Raw genomic sequence first — 18,488 nt, 5'->3', positions numbered from 1 at the left:
GCGCACGTAATGCACCATGATCGGATCTGGATCCATATCCATCTAGGACCCAATTTTGGACATATTTTTATGAACATTGATCCCCAATTTTCTATATAGTTTTATGGACCAATGTTTTAAAACCTGGCAATTCCTGATCCAAATCGCCGATCCAAATGAGAAATCAATCAAGAGCAAACAGGTTCCAAAATAGTAAAACCCGACAATTCCTGATCTAAATTACCGATCCAAATGAGAAATCAATTAAGAACAAACCGGTTCTAAAATAGTATGGGTCCCGACCCAATTCCCCCACTCTGTTTTTGAAAACAAGCCTTAATTTGAGAATGGAGGAGTGATTTGTTCCTGTAATTTGTTTTTGAAAACAAGCCTTAATTTGAAAATGAAGCATAATGGAGGAGCGATTTGGTCCTTTAATTGAGAAGAAAAGCTCACAGTTGATAGAAAATGAAAAGGGTATAACAGAAAATCTCTAAAATAACCCAAGCATTTTTCCAGAAACCATTGAAAACCCCGTAATTTACAAGATTCATCCCCAACCTCAACACTCGTATAAAAATTTCATCTATCTCGTCAACAAAACCCATAAATCATCTCAGAAAAGGGGAAGAGAGAGAAAACCCAACAACCAAAAAACATGTACTCTCCATGTTCAGCAGAGGTCTCTCAAGCATGTCATGGTTGTTGCCTCAATCCTTTCACCACCTTAACATATGCTCCGAACCCTAATAGAAGCACCCCATGCCGTGAATTCCTTATAAAAACCACTTCCTCTCTCTTCCCAAACACCCATTTCACCAACCATGAGTCCCTCCCCTCTCTATCAGACTGTTTTCATAACTTCTCTCTAACTTATCCCCAGTACCTTGAAACTAATACAACAGACCAGATAAGAGCCCAAGAATACAGCCACCTTTCTCTCTCTAACCATGTGTGCTTTGATTACATTGGTTTTGGTCTCTTCTCTCATTCACAGCAACCAGGCATGCTTGCTTCTTCTTCTTCTTCGGCCCCTGCGAGTTACGCTTCTCCATTCTTCAATATCTCCTATAAATCTGCAAGCCCAACAATCCAATTTCCAGAGGAAAAAGTCCGAAATGGTGACTTGGAATCATCGATTAGAGAGAGAATTATGAAGTTTCTGCATATTTCAGAGAGTGATTACATTATGGTCTTCACTGTTAATAGAGCTTCAGCCTTCAGCCTTTTGGCAGAGTCATATCCATTCCAAAAAAGTAAAAGGCTTCTCACAGTTTATGATTATCATAGTGAGGGCCTCAATGCAATGGTGGAGAGCTCTAAGAAGAGAGGAGCTAGAATTTTATCAGCCTCCTTCACTTGGCCTTGTTTAAGAATCCATTCTCAAAAGCTTAAAAAACTCATGGTGAATCAGAAGAGACAAAAGAAAAGGAAACAGGGCTTGTTTGTGTTTCCCCTTCAATCTCGGCTCTCCGGAGCCAGATATTCATACCTTTGGATGAGTAGAGCAAGGGAAAATGGGTGGGATGTTCTCTTGGATGCTTGCTCATTGGGCCCAAAGGACATGGATACTTTGGGTCTCTCTCTGTTCCAACCAGAGTTCGTCGTATGTTCATTTTTCAAGGTCTTTGGAGAAGACCCATCTGGTTTTTCCTGCCTTTTTGTCAATAAAACCAGAGCTTCGGCCTTGCAGGCACCGAAAAGTATTAGGATTATCAGAATTGTGCCTGCAAAAAACCAGTCATGGTCCAAGGAAGATGAGTCTTCTTCTTCATCCAAAGAGAACATAACCCACATCTTAGAATCAGAAATGCGACACGAAGAGGATAATTTATCCTACGAAAGCTCTTTTTCGGGTCCCCTTTCTCTAAAACCCATTAATCACCAAGGAGAGAGAAACGAACAGGAAGCGAGCCCACAATTAGGAGCACCAGTAGAAAACGTAAGTAACAGAGAGACACCTTCTGAAATAGTAGAAAGTGAAGACACGATTGTCATTCAAAAGAAGAAAACTACAATTACAAAGACAGAAATGCATCAGAATACAGAGAAAGGGACAAGACGTTTAGAGATAGAATGTAGATGTTTAGACCATGCTGATAAATTAGGCCTGCCCTTGATCAGTAGCAGAGTGAGGTACCTTGTAAACTGGCTTGTAACCGCACTTCTGAAGCTTCGACACCCTAATTCAGAGGCTGGAGGCCTTCCCCTGGTTCGCATTTATGGACCAAGGATAAAATTTAACAGAGGCCCAGCTGTGGCATTCAATGTGTTTGACTGGAAGGGAGAGAAAGTAGAACCGGTGCTTGTACAAAAGCTTGCAGATAGAAGCAATCTCTCTCTAAGTTACTGTTCCCTGTGCAATATTTGGTTTCAAGACAAGCATGAAGAAGACAAGGAAGTGACCGTAGAGGCAACAGCGCAAGAAGCAACATTGGCTGGGAAGAGAGAGAAAGTTGATTTAGGAGTAACAGTGGTCACTGTTACAGTTAGTTTCTTGTCAAATTTCGAAGACATGTACAGACTTTGGGCGTTCGTGGCAAGGTTTTTGGACGCAGACTTTGTAGAGAAAGAGAGATGGAGATACCTTGGTCTGAATCAGAAAATGATTGAAGTTTAAGGTTTACGGTACATGGATGACTTGTGTTTATTTCTGTTTATTTCTCACTGTAAAGAGGTAGTTAAGAATCATTCTTTCTGGTTTTCCAACATGGGAAACAGAGATTTTTATTTTTGAACATTCAAGCGGAGAAAAATTGCTGCAACAAGCTCAGAGAATGTGAATTCTCAATTACAGTCCCTAGATATACCAATGTTTACAGTGTTGTATATGTTGTGTCCAGTTGAGCACAGGCAGAAGACACTCTATGCAATAAATGACTTTGGGATGAAATACCCAATTGCAAAACAAGTCTATCCTCCATCAGGAAGGTGAACTATCTTCTCTATCTCATCTAAGCTTGTGGATTTTGGATGAAAGCCCTAAGCTCATCCAAATTCCTGGATTTCAGATAACTCCCAGCTATTAATAAAATGCATGTTCATTTTTCTATAGAGCATATATATTTCATCTGATATTGGCAATAAACTTGACATATTTTCCTGAAGCCAGCAAAAAAGAAAGGATAAAATGGCTGACAGGTCCCAATGGCTTGGAGCCAGAATATGAATGCTAAAAGTGTAAATTCGAATAATAGAACAGATATTTTGATAATCATAATTTTGAATCTGATAGCACATACCAGTATTTTTACAAAGGAATAAACAGAAAGCAAATTAATAATAAAGAGATAAAATAATATGGCACGGGAAAAAGCTGTTTTGTTCATTTCTAGATAAGGGAAGTGAGATTACCATTTCAAAATTCAAGGGTGTCATTCTCAGTTTAAAGGGTCGTGACTAAACTGAGATGGTCTCTTGATAAGTAGGCCCATCTAATAATACATGAAAATGAGAAGGCATGTGGGCTGAAACTTCTCACAGTGAAGTAATGGAAGAAGAAAGAACATATGGACTAAAAACACAGCATGAGACGATTGTTATTAATGAAACAGAGTACTATCAGTTGTACAAGTTCAAAGAGAAAAATATGCAAACAGCAAAATCCCAAGGTATGGCAGAGAATGCCTTGGCTACAAAATTCCAAACCGCTTTTTACATATTCTCCAACAACACTACTTTCATTACAAAACAAACCCGCATAAGAGAGAGAGAGTAAATATGCGCATAGATGTTTTCTACCCCCTGATATTTTTCTTTTATTTTTTTTCTTTTTCAACTATTTTTACCCTTCCACTTTTTAAACTTCCTAGAGTCGTATATATATAGAAGGTTAAAGTTAGAAGGGGTTGTGATGTCCGTGGCAGAATCCCGCATTTTTTTTCTTGAAAAAATGACCGCAATGGGCATAACAACGGACATGCTATGTCCGTTGCGGTCTTTTAATTCACACCATCCGAAAAAATTGGACAGTGCCGAACCTATGAGCGAAAACAGTGTTCATTTTCGCCCATCTTCCATATATATATGAAGAAGGAAAACAAGATGGTTTGGATCCCCCAACATCCCTTCCTCAATTGTGTAACCGTGTCCACTTTTTGCTCACCTCCAATCAAAAGGGATAAGAATTGTTGACCTCAAACTACGGGATTCTAGACCCACGAATGTAGTTGGAAACAAGTAGGTTTTAGAGTCTCGAAATGACTCCTAATGAATCCCATATGAATCTTCAACTGCCCCTAACTAAGCAGTTTTATTTTTATTTTTATTTTTTTCTCCTAAAAAACTCCTATAAATATCATTTGAAACACTTTGCAGGAACATAGTTAACTTAAGCAGCTGGTAACAGTATTATGGAATGGCAAACAAGCAATCAAGTTTTTTTTCTTTTCCCTGAATGGTAGCATTCAACCTTTTTTTTAAGTTCTTGATGATTTTGACAATCAATAATTTCAATAATACTAAACAATAACTAAAACATATACTATGGACCATCAACCATGATTAATATGGAAATGCAAATTACTCAGGACTACACATTAAATATGCACACCGTATTGTCAATACAAAGAAACAGCCTTCAAAGGAAAAGTATGAGCTTAGATGAAGTTTAGCTATCAACAAGCAAGTGTTCCACTCCAAACGAAATATGTGTATTGCACTTGAAAAATGCCAATTCCTTTGGTAGGTATTTTCTAAGCACTCCTGGTAATGATGGCCCAGAAATCAAAGGAAGAGCATGTACTAGAGTCTCCAAATGATTCAGCTACGCTCATACAACCAATCTACGTAGCCACGCCTACCAAAGCTGCTTTCAGAGCTCTAATAGAACCCACCAATAATATACAATAATATATCCTCATCTAAAACAAAATAGTATACATTTGAAGACAGAGATAGTTTCCAGCTGGATAAAGACGATTTTGGTTGATTTAGCCGCCATGTAACGTTGATATAAAAATTATGGCATCCTTTTCTTCCAAAGTTGCATCAAGTTGCCCACATAGTTCCCAATCACAATCGTTAATCAGAACTAGGATACCTGGTCTCCTGCCGAAGTAAATGCAGCCATTTGGGCATGTTAGCATTACAAAATTGGGGAGAAACTAATTGTGGGTGTAGTTTTCTTCACTTTGAATATTTTTTCCTCTTGGGTTAGTTTTTTTTGTACTTTATCATCTATTGTTTCTCTTTTGTCGTAAGAGTGAAATTGACATTGAAGACACATTTAAAAGAGTTTTGGGATCAGCCCAAAGCATTAAGTTCTATCTGCTTACACAGTCTCTCCTTTGATGAACATTTCAGGCCTTTCCTTGAGCAAATTGTCACTAACCCATGTTAGTAAGTCCTTCATTGTTAGCTGCAAATATATCGCAAAAGCATTAGAACAATAGTTTTCTTCTTTTATAAAAGTAAACAGTATAATATATTGTGGTCACCTTATTCGGTCAACATAAAAGACTTACCTGCCCACCCTTGGTCTTTGTTGGAACATCCACCTGATGTATCTTGACAGACTGAAACAGGAGCTCTAGGCCGCCCCTGCATCAGAAATTTTGAAATGATAGAATAAGAAAGCGGACATTTACATGCATTCTTATAAGAAATGGCAATGAAAGATGAAAACATATTTTTAGCTGTTTATTATTTGTAAATGAGCAAAGGGGTTTGAAAATATAGAGCATCAAAGCTAGTAGATATACTGGGGAGTGGAGAATACTTGCTTATTGACCGTATCAGGGAGACTGTAACTAGAAAGTACCGAACTTAGCAAAAGAATCTCTAAGAAATTTAAAATTAAAATTAAAGAGCATCACAAGCTCAGGCTGAAAGGGAGAGAATAACTCCACATATGTCAGAATAGCAAAATTGTTAACAAGTGATTGAATTGCATGGTTTACACATAGGCAGCTGAAAAACACGTGCGACTCCTCCTAGGTGACCCAGACACAGACACACTCACACACAAGGGTGCCTAGGTGCCCACCTAGGGGCAGGCCGCCTAGGAGGGCAGCATCGGCCTAGACCAGGCAATTAGGCACCCATCCTCCCTCCACAAAGCCACATAGGCGCTATGCACACCACTTTTTTCTACACTGCACATAGGAATGAATCGTGTCCCCAATCATTAAATTTTATGACTATATTATCGATTTGTGATTAATAGTATATAATCATGTCATGTATAAGCACAAAACCCAGGCTTCTACTAGATAAAGCACTGGAAAGTCACATCCCTCTAATGATCACCTACAATCACCCCCAAGACCAATAACCAACATGTTTCTAAAACATATTTAGATCCAAAACATTCAACAGCATATATAAACACCAAAGAAGATTCAAAGTTCAAACCATTGAGCAAAAAAAACAAAAATTTCCACCCACTGGTCTCCTAAATTCAATTAGAGGTAAAATTCTTCTCTTTTCCTTTCTTTTCTTTTTCCTTTTTTTCGGTTTGAGTCTAAGAAGAAGAAATTAGAAAGACAACGAAATAATAAGTTATCTTTGTACAACATGTTACATGAGAGGATTAATGTGCATTCCAAAGAGAAGACCTAAATGCTTGTTGTCCAATATGATCTGAATTGGAAAACCAGCAACAGATCATTTCCAGAATGCTTTCCTCAAAAGTAGCATGAAAATGGAAACCATGATACGGAACTACGTGGATAATGCGTCTATTCTTAAAGAGAGAGACTTAGAAGTTAGAACAACTTACTGAAGAGTAAGTACAATACCTAGAAAAATGTTGGTGAACATATGATATAAAAAGTACACAAGAACAAGCTAGGGCAAGCAATTTCCATAAGGAATTTCAACAATCAGACTATATTTGAAATTTAGAACTAGTTTCTATCTCAAGAAAAACCATATGGTGCATCAAATTAGGAAAACAAAAGCAAGCAATACCAAATTGATTCCAATATCCAATCAGCTTCAATTGTCAGCTTCGTACTAGCATTTAAATTGCCATACAGAAATATTACCATCAAATAAACCCTAGTCATTTTCATTTTTGGGGAACAAACACTGAGTCAAATTAAATCTCCAAAAACTTGTAGAGCAGTTGAAGATTTGTTTTGCTTCATATTTCCCATGTCCTTCCAAAAATTGAGTATCGACATAACCACACGTATATTTTCAAATTTCAATCAATGAAACCTTAAAAAAATACTAGCAAACTGCTGATCAATCAATATGAAAAAACCAAAGTTTTACTCTCCGAGAAAAAAACTTCACACGGCTAACCCGCTAAGAAAAGAAGGGAAAAAAGAAGCAAACACTTAAATGTAATGGAAAGAAAATTACTATTAAATTAAATAGCAGCTGTAGGTTAATCAATAGCCTACTTATAATGAAATCCTGATACAATTTTTAAGAGCAATTGGCCTCTTTTTTAAGTTCATTATCCATCACATTCTTAGAAAACATCCAATAAAACCAGATAACCCAGACGCAATAATCAACCAAAATTATTGCGAGTGAACAATCCCCAAAAAAAACAGAATGAATGAAGAGCGTGTTTCTGATTCCATTAAGAAACTAATCGGAAATAAATAGAGACAACAAAAAGTAATCATTCATGATTAGGCAATAAAATCCTACATAGATGACCAATTATAGACAATTTAATACTGGTAAAATTTAACGAGCAAAAGAGACTACTGTTATTTACCCAAAAAAAAACAAAAAAAGGAGATTTGTAATAAGAGGAACCTGAAGGTGAATAAAAATTCATAGACTAGTAAAAGGAAGCTCGAAGCGAACTACTCACCCGAATTCAATTGTCAAACGCATACTTGATGCCTGAAATTCCAGTAATGTGAAACGGTGGAACAAAGAATATGATTAGGGTTTTGGAGAGCGTGAGAGAACGGCACGAAATGATGGGTTTTCTCGAAGAATTTTATAAATAAGAAATTATGGGTTGCTCTATACGTCAAAAAGCTGGAATAGCTCAGTTGGCTAGAGCGTGTGGCTGTTAACCACAAGGTCGGAGGTTCAAGCCCTCCTTCTAGCGTTTGCAATTTTTTGGCTAATCGTTTTTCTTTCTTTTTTTCTTTTTTTTTGCAGATTTCTTTTCTGATCTACTTTTTTTTATTATTGCAGATTTATTTTCTATTTTTTTTTTATTATTATTGAAGATTTCTAATCTTTTTTTTTTTTTTAAATTTCTTTTCTAATCTTTTTTTTTTTATTGAAGATTTCTTGCTCGGGCCATTTTTTTCTAATCTATTTTTCATTTTTTTTTTTTTAAGAATTCTTTCATGGGCCTTTTTTTAAATTTCTATATTTTTTTAATCTATTTTTTTTGTTGAAGATTTCTTTCTTGTCCCAGACGTTCAAGCCCTCTTTCTAGCGCTTGCACTTTTTTAGCTAATCTTTTTTTTTTCTTTTTTTCTTTTTTTTTACAGATTTCTTTTCTGATCTACTTTTTTTTAATATTGCAGATTTATTTTCTAATTTTTTTTTATTATTATTGAATATTTCTAATCTCTTTTTTTTTTTAAATTTCTTTTCTAATCTTTTTTTTTTTATTGAAGATTTCTTGCTCGGGCCATTTTTTTCTAATCTATTTTTCTTTTTCTTTTTTTTAAGAATTCTTTCGTGGGCCTTTTTTTTATTTTCTATATTTTTTTAATCTATTTTGTTTGTTGAAGATTTCTTTCTTGTCCCAGAGGTTCAAGCCCTCCTTCTAGCGCTTGCACTTTTTTAGCTAATCTTTTTTTTTTCTTTTTTTCTTTTTTTTTGCAGATTTCCTTTCTAATCTACTTTTTTTTATTATTGCAGATTTATTTTCTAATTTTTTATTATTATTATTGAAGATTTCTAATCTTTTTTTTTAAAAAAATTTCTTTTCTAATCTTTTTTTTTTTATTGAAGATTTCTTGCTCGGGCCATTTTTTTCTAATCTATTTTTCAGTTTTTTTTTTTTAAGAATTCTTACATGGGCCTTTTTTTTATTTTCTATATTTTTTTAATCTATTTTTTTTGTTGAAGATTTCTTTCTTGTCCCAGAGGTTCAAGCCCTCCTTCTAGCGCTTGCACTTTTTTAGCTAATCTTTTCTTTTTCTTTTTTTCTTTTTTTTTTGCATATTTTTTTTCTGATCTACTTTTTTTTATTATTGCAGATTTATTTTCTAATTTTTTTTATTATTATTGAAGATTTCTAATCTCTTTTTTTTTTGAAATTTCTTTTCTAATCTTTTTTTTTTTATTGAAGATTTCTTGCTCGGGCCATTTTTTTCTAATCTATTTTTCTTTCTTTTTTTTTTAAGAATTCTTTCATGGGCCTTTTTTTTATTTTCTATATTTTTTTAATCTATTTTTTTTGTTAAAGATTTCTTTCTTGTCCCAGACGTTCAAGCCCTCCTTCTAGCGCTTGCACTTTTTTAGCTAATCTTTCTTTTTCCTTTTTTTCTTTTTTTTTGCAGATTTCCTTTCTGATCTACTTTTTTTTATTATTGCAGATTTATTTTCTAATTTTTTTTTATTATTATTGAAGATTTCTAATCTTTTTTTTTTTTTAAATTTCTTTTCTAATCTTTTTTTTTTTATTGAAGATTTCTTGCTCGGGCCATTTTTTTCTAATCTATTTTTTTTTTTTTTTTTTTTAAGAATTCTTTCATGGGCCTTTTTTTTAATTTCTATATTTTTTTAATCTATTTTTTTTGTTGAAGATTTCTTTCTTGTCCCAGAGGTTCAAGCCCTCCTTCTAGCTCTTGCACTTTTTTAGCTAATCTTTTTTTTTCTTTTTTTCTTTTTTTTTGCAGATTTCTTTTCTGATCTACTTTTTTTTTAATATTGCAGATTTATTTTCTAATTTTTTTGTATTATTATTGAATATTTCTAATCTCTTTTTTTTTTTGAAATTTCTTTTCTAATCTTTTTTTTTTTATTGAAGATTTCTTGCTCGGGCCATTTTTTTCTAATCTATTTTTCATTTTTTTTTTTTTTAAGAATTCTTTCATGGGCCTTTTTTTTATTTTCTATATTTTTTTAATCTATTTTTTTTGTTGAAGATTTCTTTCTTGTCCCAGAGGTTCAAGCCCTCCTTCTAGCTCTTGCACTTTTTTAGCTAATCTTTTTTTTTTCTTGTTTTCTTTTTTTGTGCAGATTTCCTTTCTGATCTACTTTTTTTTATTATTGCAGATTTATTTTCTATTTTTTTTTTATTATTATTGAAGATTTCTAATCTTTTTTTTAAAAAAATTTCTTTTCTAATCTTTTTTTTTATTGAAGATTTCTTTCTCGGGCCATTTTTTTCTAATCTATTTTTCATTTTTTTTTTTTTAAGAATTCTTTCATGGGCCTTTTTTTTATTTTCTATATTTTTTTAATCTATTTTTTTTGTTGAAGATTTCTTTCTTGTCCCAGAGGTTCAAGCCCTCCTTCTAGCGCTTGCACTTTTTTAGCTAATCTTTTCTTTTTCTTTTTTTCTTTTTTTTTTGCAGATTTCCTTTCTGATCTACTTTTTTTTAATATTGCAGATTTATTTTCTAATTTTTTTTTATTATTATTGAAGATTTCTAGTCTCTTTTTTTTTTGAAATTTCTTTTCTAATCTTTTTTTTTTTATTGAAGATTTCTTGCTCGGGCCATTTTTTTCTAATCTATTTTTCTTTTTCTTTTTTTTAAGAATTCTTTCATGGGCCTTTTTTTTATTTTTTATATTTTTTTAATCTATTTTTTTTGTTGAAGATTTCTTTCTTGTCCCAGACGTTCAAGCCCTCCTTCTAGCGCTTGCACTTTTTTAGCTAATCTTTTTTTTTTCTTTTTTTTTTTTTTTTTGCAGATTTCCTTTCTGATCTACTTTTTTTTATTATTGCAGATTTATTTTCTATTTTTTTTATTATTATTGAAGATTTCTAATCTTTTTTTTTTTTAAAATTTCTTTTCTAATCTTTTTTTTTTTATTGAAGATTTCTTGCTCGGGCAATTTTTTTCTAATCTATTTTTCATTTTTTTTTTTTAAGAATTCTTTCATGGGCCTTTTTTTTATTTTCTATATTTTTTTAATCTATTTTTTTTGTTGAAGATTTCTTTCTTGTCCCAGAGGTTCAAGCCCTCCTTCTAGCGCTTGCACTTTTTTAGCTAATCTTTTCTTTTTCTTTTTTTCTTTTCTTTTTACAGATTTCTTTTCTGATCTACTTTTTTTTATTATTGCAGATTTATTTTCTATTTTTTTTTTATTATTATTGAAGATTTCTAATCTTTTTTATTTTTTAAATTTCTTTTCTAATCTTTTTTTTTTTATTGAAGATTTCTTGCTCGGGCCATGTTTTTCTAATTTATTTTTCTTTTTTTTTTTTAAGAATTCTTTCATGGGCCTTTTTTTTATTTTCTATATTTTTTTAATCTATTTTTTTTGTTGAAGATTTCTTTCTTGTCCCATTTTTTTATCTTTCATTTTTTTATTGAATATTTCTCTCTTGGGTCATTTTTTTATTATCTTTTTTTTATTATTGAAGATTTCTTTCTTGGGCCATTTTTTATCATTATTTTTTAAGATGTGTTTGATAATATATATATATATATATATATATATATATATATATATATATATATATATATATATATATATATATATATATATTAACAATATAAATATATCTTATATATAAAATAATATAATATGATATAACATATTTTATATATGTTTTATTAATGTATATTTGTATTATATATCAGATATATATATTAATATATCTCAACTTGATGGAATGGTTCTATGAAAATGTACGATTTGTTGATTGACTGATTAGTATGAGATATTTAATTCCAGAAACACACTGTCTGATCCAACCATGATCCATAAATGAAATACCGTCTGATTCAACCATGATCCATAAATGAAATACCTACTGCTTTAAAGAGAGTGACAAGCTCCACCAGCCGAGTTCCAACAGTTTTCTCCTCAATGGGGGCCCAATCTGTCCTCTGTAGGATCCTAGCTGCTTGGCTAGAGATCAAATCACTAGTAATGCCCTCAGGACCATGTCGGCCACCTATCACTCCAAAATTACACATGTACAGTTCCCCAACAACATCTTAATTTTGTCCTAAAAATGAGCTAAATTCTAGTTATATCCTTCCAATTGCTAGTCACATTTCCCCTGTTCTCAAGTGGGTCATTCTTGCTACCCGTCTTGATTAATCAGATTGGAAAATTGCTCTCCTCAATTAAAAAGAGTGAAAAAAAAAGATACTAAGTTTTTTGTATTACCATGAATCACCAATTTTGTCATATTCCTTTGTGCCCTTAGTTTCTTGGTGTTATGTTTCTTAGAAACTTGATTGTAGGAAACTTTTGATATGTGGGGCTGGTCTCTCAAATTCTAATTGATTTGGTTTTCCCCTTAAATGTGTTTTTATTGTCTCAGTAGTCCAATTATTTTGGTGCTCATTAAGTCGAATTTTTACATTCTTAAGGGTCATGTGATTTGTGAATTCTTAAAGTTAGTTTTGCAAGGAATGGTGCTTAGTATATGGCTGAATATGGCACATCAGGTCATGCACATTGCACTATTGCCAGTTTATCTCATGATCCACAAGGATGTTTCTACTTGTATTTGATGGTTTTAATTATACTTGATCACAAGGATGAGGTTATTGTGTATCTTGCCTATGTGTTGAACTCTACTTATACAGGGTTAATTTAGTCATTTCGTCTCTGTTTTGTTTGTCATGTAGTTCTTTTGGGTTTATTCTGTCTACTCAGGGTCAAGGCAGGGCCCAGTTGCTGGTTTTCGTTTGGTGGTCTTGCAGGACCACTACGTTGATCTCGTCAAGCTCTATGATCCAGTTGGTGGGGACCACTTCAGATATTCGCTGCTGGCCCAAAGACTGTCGATTGAATCGTAGTTGTCAGCCATGGATATACATGATAAATGAAAAACCCAAGAAGGAGGTTGGAGTCTGAATAATATAATAATGAAAACAATTGGAAACTCAGAGGGATAGTCAATATAATCGACACAAAGGAGTGGAAGTTCATTGTAATAGGTTTGAGAGTTCATTGGACTGAAAGTTCATTGTAATTGCATTATCCGATACCTGTAAAATTTCAATGTCATTTTTGTAATTCATTTCCTAGACTTTGAGGAATTGTTACCACAGTTTTGATTTTACATGAATGCTACAATTGAAGCACTAACTCTCCATTAGTAAAGTTGTGATTCTAACAACTTTGTCATTTCAACAAGGGTAGGTTCATTTGATTACACATGGCTGCTACTCACTAAGTGTTGGCTGGTTCTATTCTTTATCCTTGTGAATTCTAATATATTCCGTAGATGGGGAGAGAAAAAAAAACAATGGATTGGATGGATGGTCTTTACACAATTTTGCATAAATATGTTGTGTGTGTATAACCTGAATGACCATTGAGCTGCAACCATTAGTTTTAATGTCTTGTAAGAGAGATCTAAGACATACAATACTTCCACTTTATATGAGAGGAACTAAATAGATGCAAAGAATGAAAAGACATGTTCAAAATTATATAGATTGCTGTTCATTGAAGTCATTGTTCCACTCAACACCCAATTCAAGTTCATTATACTAGAATGGGCATTTCTCTTATTCTATTGTAACATATGCAATACTTTGACACAATTTCTCTTGGAATTTGTCAAACACTGCTTTTATATAAATGCATGCAGCTTCTTTCTCCATTGCAAAATAAGTCTTCAAAACCTGATGTTTGTGAACTGTTTCAAAGTTCATATCTCTCTCCTTTCTAAATCGACTATCTAATGCAAGTGCATAATTCTCAACAAATTCTTTTAGAGTGCTTTTTGCATTTACATAGCCATCAAAAAATGAGTTCATACTCACCCTCTGTTGGGTTGTAGACATCTCTTCAAAAAAGGTGTTGCGCATGAATGCCAGAACTCATTGCTCATGAATGCCATACATTCTTATTAACCATCTATTATCTCTTAAATTGTAGTGATCAATGATTATTTGCCAACACGATTCAAACTCCTGTATTGTCTCAGAATTATGGATGCATTTGTGAAAATCATCACTAAAATTTTTTCCATATTTTGCATATACATGAGACAACTTCGCTGGTACTTTCGTCAAAATGTATCATAAGCAAAAGCGATGGCGAGTATTTGGAAATACTCGTCTTATAGCTACTCCCATTGCAAGATCTTGATCAGTGATTATTGAAGTTGGATGATGGCCAGACATTGCTTGAAGCCATATCTTACATAGTCAAACAAACGACTCTTCACTTTCATCAACTGGTAAAGAACAACTAAATAACACAGATTGATGATGGTGGTTTACTCCTATAAGTGGCATAAAAGGCATTCGATACTTGTTTGTCAAATAGGTTGTGTCAACCACAACAATATCCCCAAAATATTGATAGTTCATCCTAGATTTAGCATCGGCCCAAAATATTCTAGTCAAATGTCCATTCTCATCTACTTGCATCACATAGAAAAATACATGATTCTCAAATTGCATATTTCTAAAGTATTTAATGACAAGTTGAACATCTCCTTTTTCAAATCTCTTTTGCCAAGTTTTGGCAACGTGATTTCGACAACGACGATCAGTGAATGCAAGATTGTCACTTCCGCCCACTTCTTAGCTAAGAACAGACATTATAAGGTGTGGACGTAATCCTGCACTGGTGTATATGTCTATAGTACGTTGTGCCATGTTGGTCATCTTCTTATGTGATCATCGATATTGAACTTCTACAGGCTTCGCTAGTAAATGGTTGTAATCTTTCACAGGCTTCCCAATGACCCATTTTCCACTGTCAATTTTCTTCGTTATCATCATTGCCTTACACCCTTCTCGAGTAATTGCACATGGTCTTTTAACTCTATTTTCATTGTCCATATATTTCTTCTCTCGAAATCCTTATTTTGAACAAACAAATCTTCTAGCATTAACAATTCCATCATGCGTATAATAAAAGGTACTGGCATGCATATTAAAACCTACCCTCCTAGCCTATTCATTATAGAACTCCTTCGCAGATTCATGAGATTCAAATTTCATTCCTTCAAATGGTTCAAACTTCAAACTTTTATTAGATTCAATTACAACTTTTACCATAGAATTTTTTCTATTATTCTAGTATCATCATTGACATAATGAGAACCTTCCACCAAATCTTCAACTGTATACTCATCCTCATCTACTATAGGAGTAATGTCCCAAGAATTCATCTCACTGTAACTGACAACACCATTGGTGAGGGCATGACTTTGATCTTTGTCAATATCATGACAATATGTATGTAATAATAACCTGTGCATGAAACATCATTCCCATGAGAACTTTGCAATTTTTAAATTTTTTGAACACATATAAGATTAGAGGTTATAGAAAGAGATAATAAGTTTTAAGAGAACATCAACTTGACATAGCTTTCAAAAAAATGTCAAGTAAAGGGAAATGTAAAAATCTTTATGCAGAAAACCAGTCCATCATGAGCACCATAATACCCAATGTATAAAGCACAAGCACCATAAACCATGAACCAAAAGAAGCCAACAAAAGGATCTTCTAATACAATTCATCATATGAAGCATAAAATCTTAAGACAACTGACCTACATTGCTTATAAAAGATGAGTTGGTTCTTCATGTTGTAGTAATCTAACCTTATTTTGCATGATCTAGTTTGCAAATAGGTATTTTGTGGTTTGCTTCACAACCTAAAAGTCAAGAAAATGGGGATGAACACAATCAAACACTAACTTAAAATTCAAAAATGAATTTGAGAACTTAGGTAGAAGATGCAATAAGAACCAATACGACAAATCTATAATTAGACAATAAAGCATCTAGTAATCAAGAGTATACAATATAAAAAAATATCATAGAATATTTGATTCTTCTAAATTAAAAAGTTAAATCTATTCTATTAAAGTTAAAGTAGAAATAAAGTAGAAAGAGAAGGCATAAACAAACATATATATGCCACAATAGAAACTTCTTTATGGAATGGATTAATGCATCATACCATTACAACGGTTTAGGAATACTATTCTAATTCTAGAACTTTGTAAGAAATTCTCTTCTCCAAATTCTCTATATATTAAACTAATTAAAAGAAATATAAATTCTATTAGAAATGTTCATTTAAATAGAAAGGAAATTCAATAAAAATAAATGAAATTGAATAATTCAATAGAAATTAATTGAATTTCTAAATTCAATAAAAAAAATAACAAATATTTGATTGATCCATTTATTAAATAAAATCAATTTTTTCTAGTTTATAGAATTTCATTGATTTTTTGACTAAGTAGTCGATTCAGTTAATTAGCAAATTGTATACGAATCATCCGATCTGAAGAAGTGTATCAAAGTATCTTGGCACTATCTCATGAACATACCCAGAAATGGATTGCAAAAAGGGTTTCTGGTACCAACACCGATTTGTCTGGTGTCAACAATATATCAATCATTTACTGATCATTTGATTCTATCAGATAGAAGATTTAGGATGTTGCAAAAAATTATAAATCTAATGTCACACTCAGTAAAGATTTATGATACATGTAAATGGTGTGCACAATGCGTACAAGCCTACCCCAAAGATCCCACGGATGTATTAGAATGATACCTTGGGATGGATGTAAAGCTAAACAAATAGCTTATGTTCCAAGAACAGAGGACTGTGTACGTTGTAAGAGATATGAATTTGCCTGTCCAATGGATTTCTTGAGTATACGTGTTTATGTATGACATGAGACAAGTCATAGCATGGGTCTAGCTTGTTGATACCTTCCGGAAAACTTCCTTTGAATCCATTTGATTCCTCTTTACCAACAAAAACCCATACTTGATTCTGTTTGATTCCTCTACATAAATCAAATGCATTTGCCATAATTTTTTCTCGTGGGAAGTACAAAACAAGGGACCATTATTATAGAGAAAATGGTGTGAAGCAGATGAATCTCAAAAACAAAAGAATAAGCAATTGAACGCAAACCCAAAATTGCTTCTTATTTTCTTTTTTTCATTATCTAAGCAACAACAAAAGTAAATAGACTTAAATTTTATAAATGAACAAAAAATAAAAGCACTGTTATTTAACACAATCCCAAAACTGAGAATGGAGCTTTGGGATTTGAGAATGGAGCAATGAAAATTTATGACCACCTAGTTGGGCATTTAGAGAGAGAAAGAGAGAGGATAATTGTTCTTTTGGTTATTACCCATTCACACATTTAGAGAGAGAGAGAGTTACCTTTTTTTTTTGTTATAACTGATGCATCAGGCATTTAGAGAGAGAGAGAATTACCTGTCTTTTTGTTATAACTAATGTATCGGACATTTATAGAGAGAGGGGTACCTGGTTTTTTGGGTTAGGATTTGTTAGAGAGATAAAAGTACCTGATTTTTGGGGTTAGGATTTGCTAGGGAGAGAGAAAGGTACATGTTTTTGGGTTAGGATTTGCTAGAGAGAGAAAGAGAGAGGTACCTAGTTTCTTGGGTTGGGATTTGCTTTCATTGGTGGGAGACGATCCCCTATGAGGATGAGTTCGAGCACTCTGCCTTGGGAGAGAGCTTTGGCGAGTGAAGATTTGGTTTTCGTTTCTTGGGTGAGTTCTTTGTAAAGCTTTGAGCCACATCTCATCGTTGAATTTAGATTAATCTAACAATTGATATGAAGCCACCTCACCGTCTCATTGGACTCTAATAAAACAGTTACATTGGATCACTTCTCAAAAAACTTCAGGTGTTTTGAAAAATAAACAACTTTGAAAATTAACGAAAAATCGTGTTTAATGTGAACTTTTGGAATCGTAGATGCTCTTGAGATAAGAATGTTATTTTCCAATAAAACTTTCATGTGTAAAAGTAAAACGACCAAAAACTCAAAGTTATTCAGTACTACTGCCCATTTGGAGCTCAGGGATCGTATTGTCCAATGGGATTGTCTATAAATAAACCATTTGTCTTTTGTATATAGTGGTCACTTGTCCCTTAAGTTTCAACATAGGAGGTTGTAAGAGTGACATTAAAGGTGGTTGTAAGAGTGGCATTGAATAAAGACAAAGTTCTAAACAAAAATTATCGGATTTTGTGACTCACCCCAAGCCATCCACTTTGACATCTAATGAGTATGAAGAATTGTGACCTCCATGTATAAAAGATAAATGATGTCTTTATAGACAATACCTTAACCAATAGTTATTGGAATGACCATATTCCACACATCCAGTGGTCTCTCTCTCTCTCCCCATTTACATGAAGTGAAATCGCAATCACAAACATCAAATCCTTTTAAATAAAGAAACACCATTCCTTTGAAATAAACAAACACCAATGCCCTTATCCTTGATGGTTTGTTAATATTTGTAGCCCCTTGTTTTATAATAGTAAGTGTCCCTCTTTATTGGAACTTTAAAGTTTTCATATTGTTGATGTTGGGTGAGTGTGGTCATTAACTGTCTTATGAGTGCATGTAATAAACATTTTGATATAATGGAACATGACTCAGTAAAAGTGTGGTCCTTCA

At 32.9% G+C, this 18,488-nt stretch overlaps 2 protein-coding genes, 1 long non-coding RNA gene and 1 other non-coding gene across 4 annotated transcripts; 2 read left to right on the top strand and 2 right to left on the bottom strand.

Moving 5' to 3' along the window:
* The first annotated feature begins 391 nt into the window (after positions 1–391).
* LOC18447802 (Pyridoxal phosphate (PLP)-dependent transferases superfamily protein) lies at positions 392–2,887 on the top strand. Its single transcript, XM_006857889.4, has one exon. It carries the CDS (start codon positions 638–640, stop codon positions 2,597–2,599), a length of 1,962 nt encoding a protein of 653 aa, XP_006857951.2. The 5' UTR covers positions 392–637; the 3' UTR covers positions 2,600–2,887.
* A 1,603-nt stretch (positions 2,888–4,490) lies between these two features.
* LOC18447803 (ubiquitin-related modifier 1 homolog 2) lies at positions 4,491–7,810 on the bottom strand. Its single transcript, XM_006857890.4, has 4 exons — positions 7,757–7,810; positions 5,445–5,520; positions 5,256–5,338; positions 4,491–5,028 (listed from the first exon to the last, which is right to left on the bottom strand). The coding sequence occupies exons 1-4, from the start codon at positions 7,777–7,779 to the stop codon at positions 4,911–4,913; spliced, it is 300 nt and encodes a 99-aa protein (XP_006857952.1). The 5' UTR covers positions 7,780–7,810; the 3' UTR covers positions 4,491–4,910.
* A 118-nt stretch (positions 7,811–7,928) lies between these two features.
* Positions 7,929–8,002, top strand: TRNAN-GUU (transfer RNA asparagine (anticodon GUU)). Its single transcript has one exon. It is a non-coding gene; the product is annotated as a tRNA-Asn (tRNA).
* Positions 8,003–13,453: 5,451 nt separating this feature from the next.
* LOC148780669 (uncharacterized) lies at positions 13,454–17,534 on the bottom strand. The gene is made up of 2 exons (XR_016040093.1): positions 17,448–17,534; positions 13,454–15,263 (listed from the first exon to the last, which is right to left on the bottom strand). It is a non-coding gene; the product is annotated as an uncharacterized LOC148780669 (long non-coding RNA).
* Between the last annotated feature and the right edge of the window lie 954 nt (positions 17,535–18,488).

Source organism: Amborella trichopoda, chromosome 9 (assembly GCF_054954075.1).
Source record: "Amborella trichopoda isolate Santa Cruz 75 chromosome 9, AtrichopodaSantaCruz75HAP2 v2.0, whole genome shotgun sequence".
Lineage (NCBI taxonomy): Eukaryota > Viridiplantae > Streptophyta > Magnoliopsida > Amborellales > Amborellaceae > Amborella > Amborella trichopoda.
This window is presented reverse-complemented; position numbering and strand designations above follow the sequence as displayed.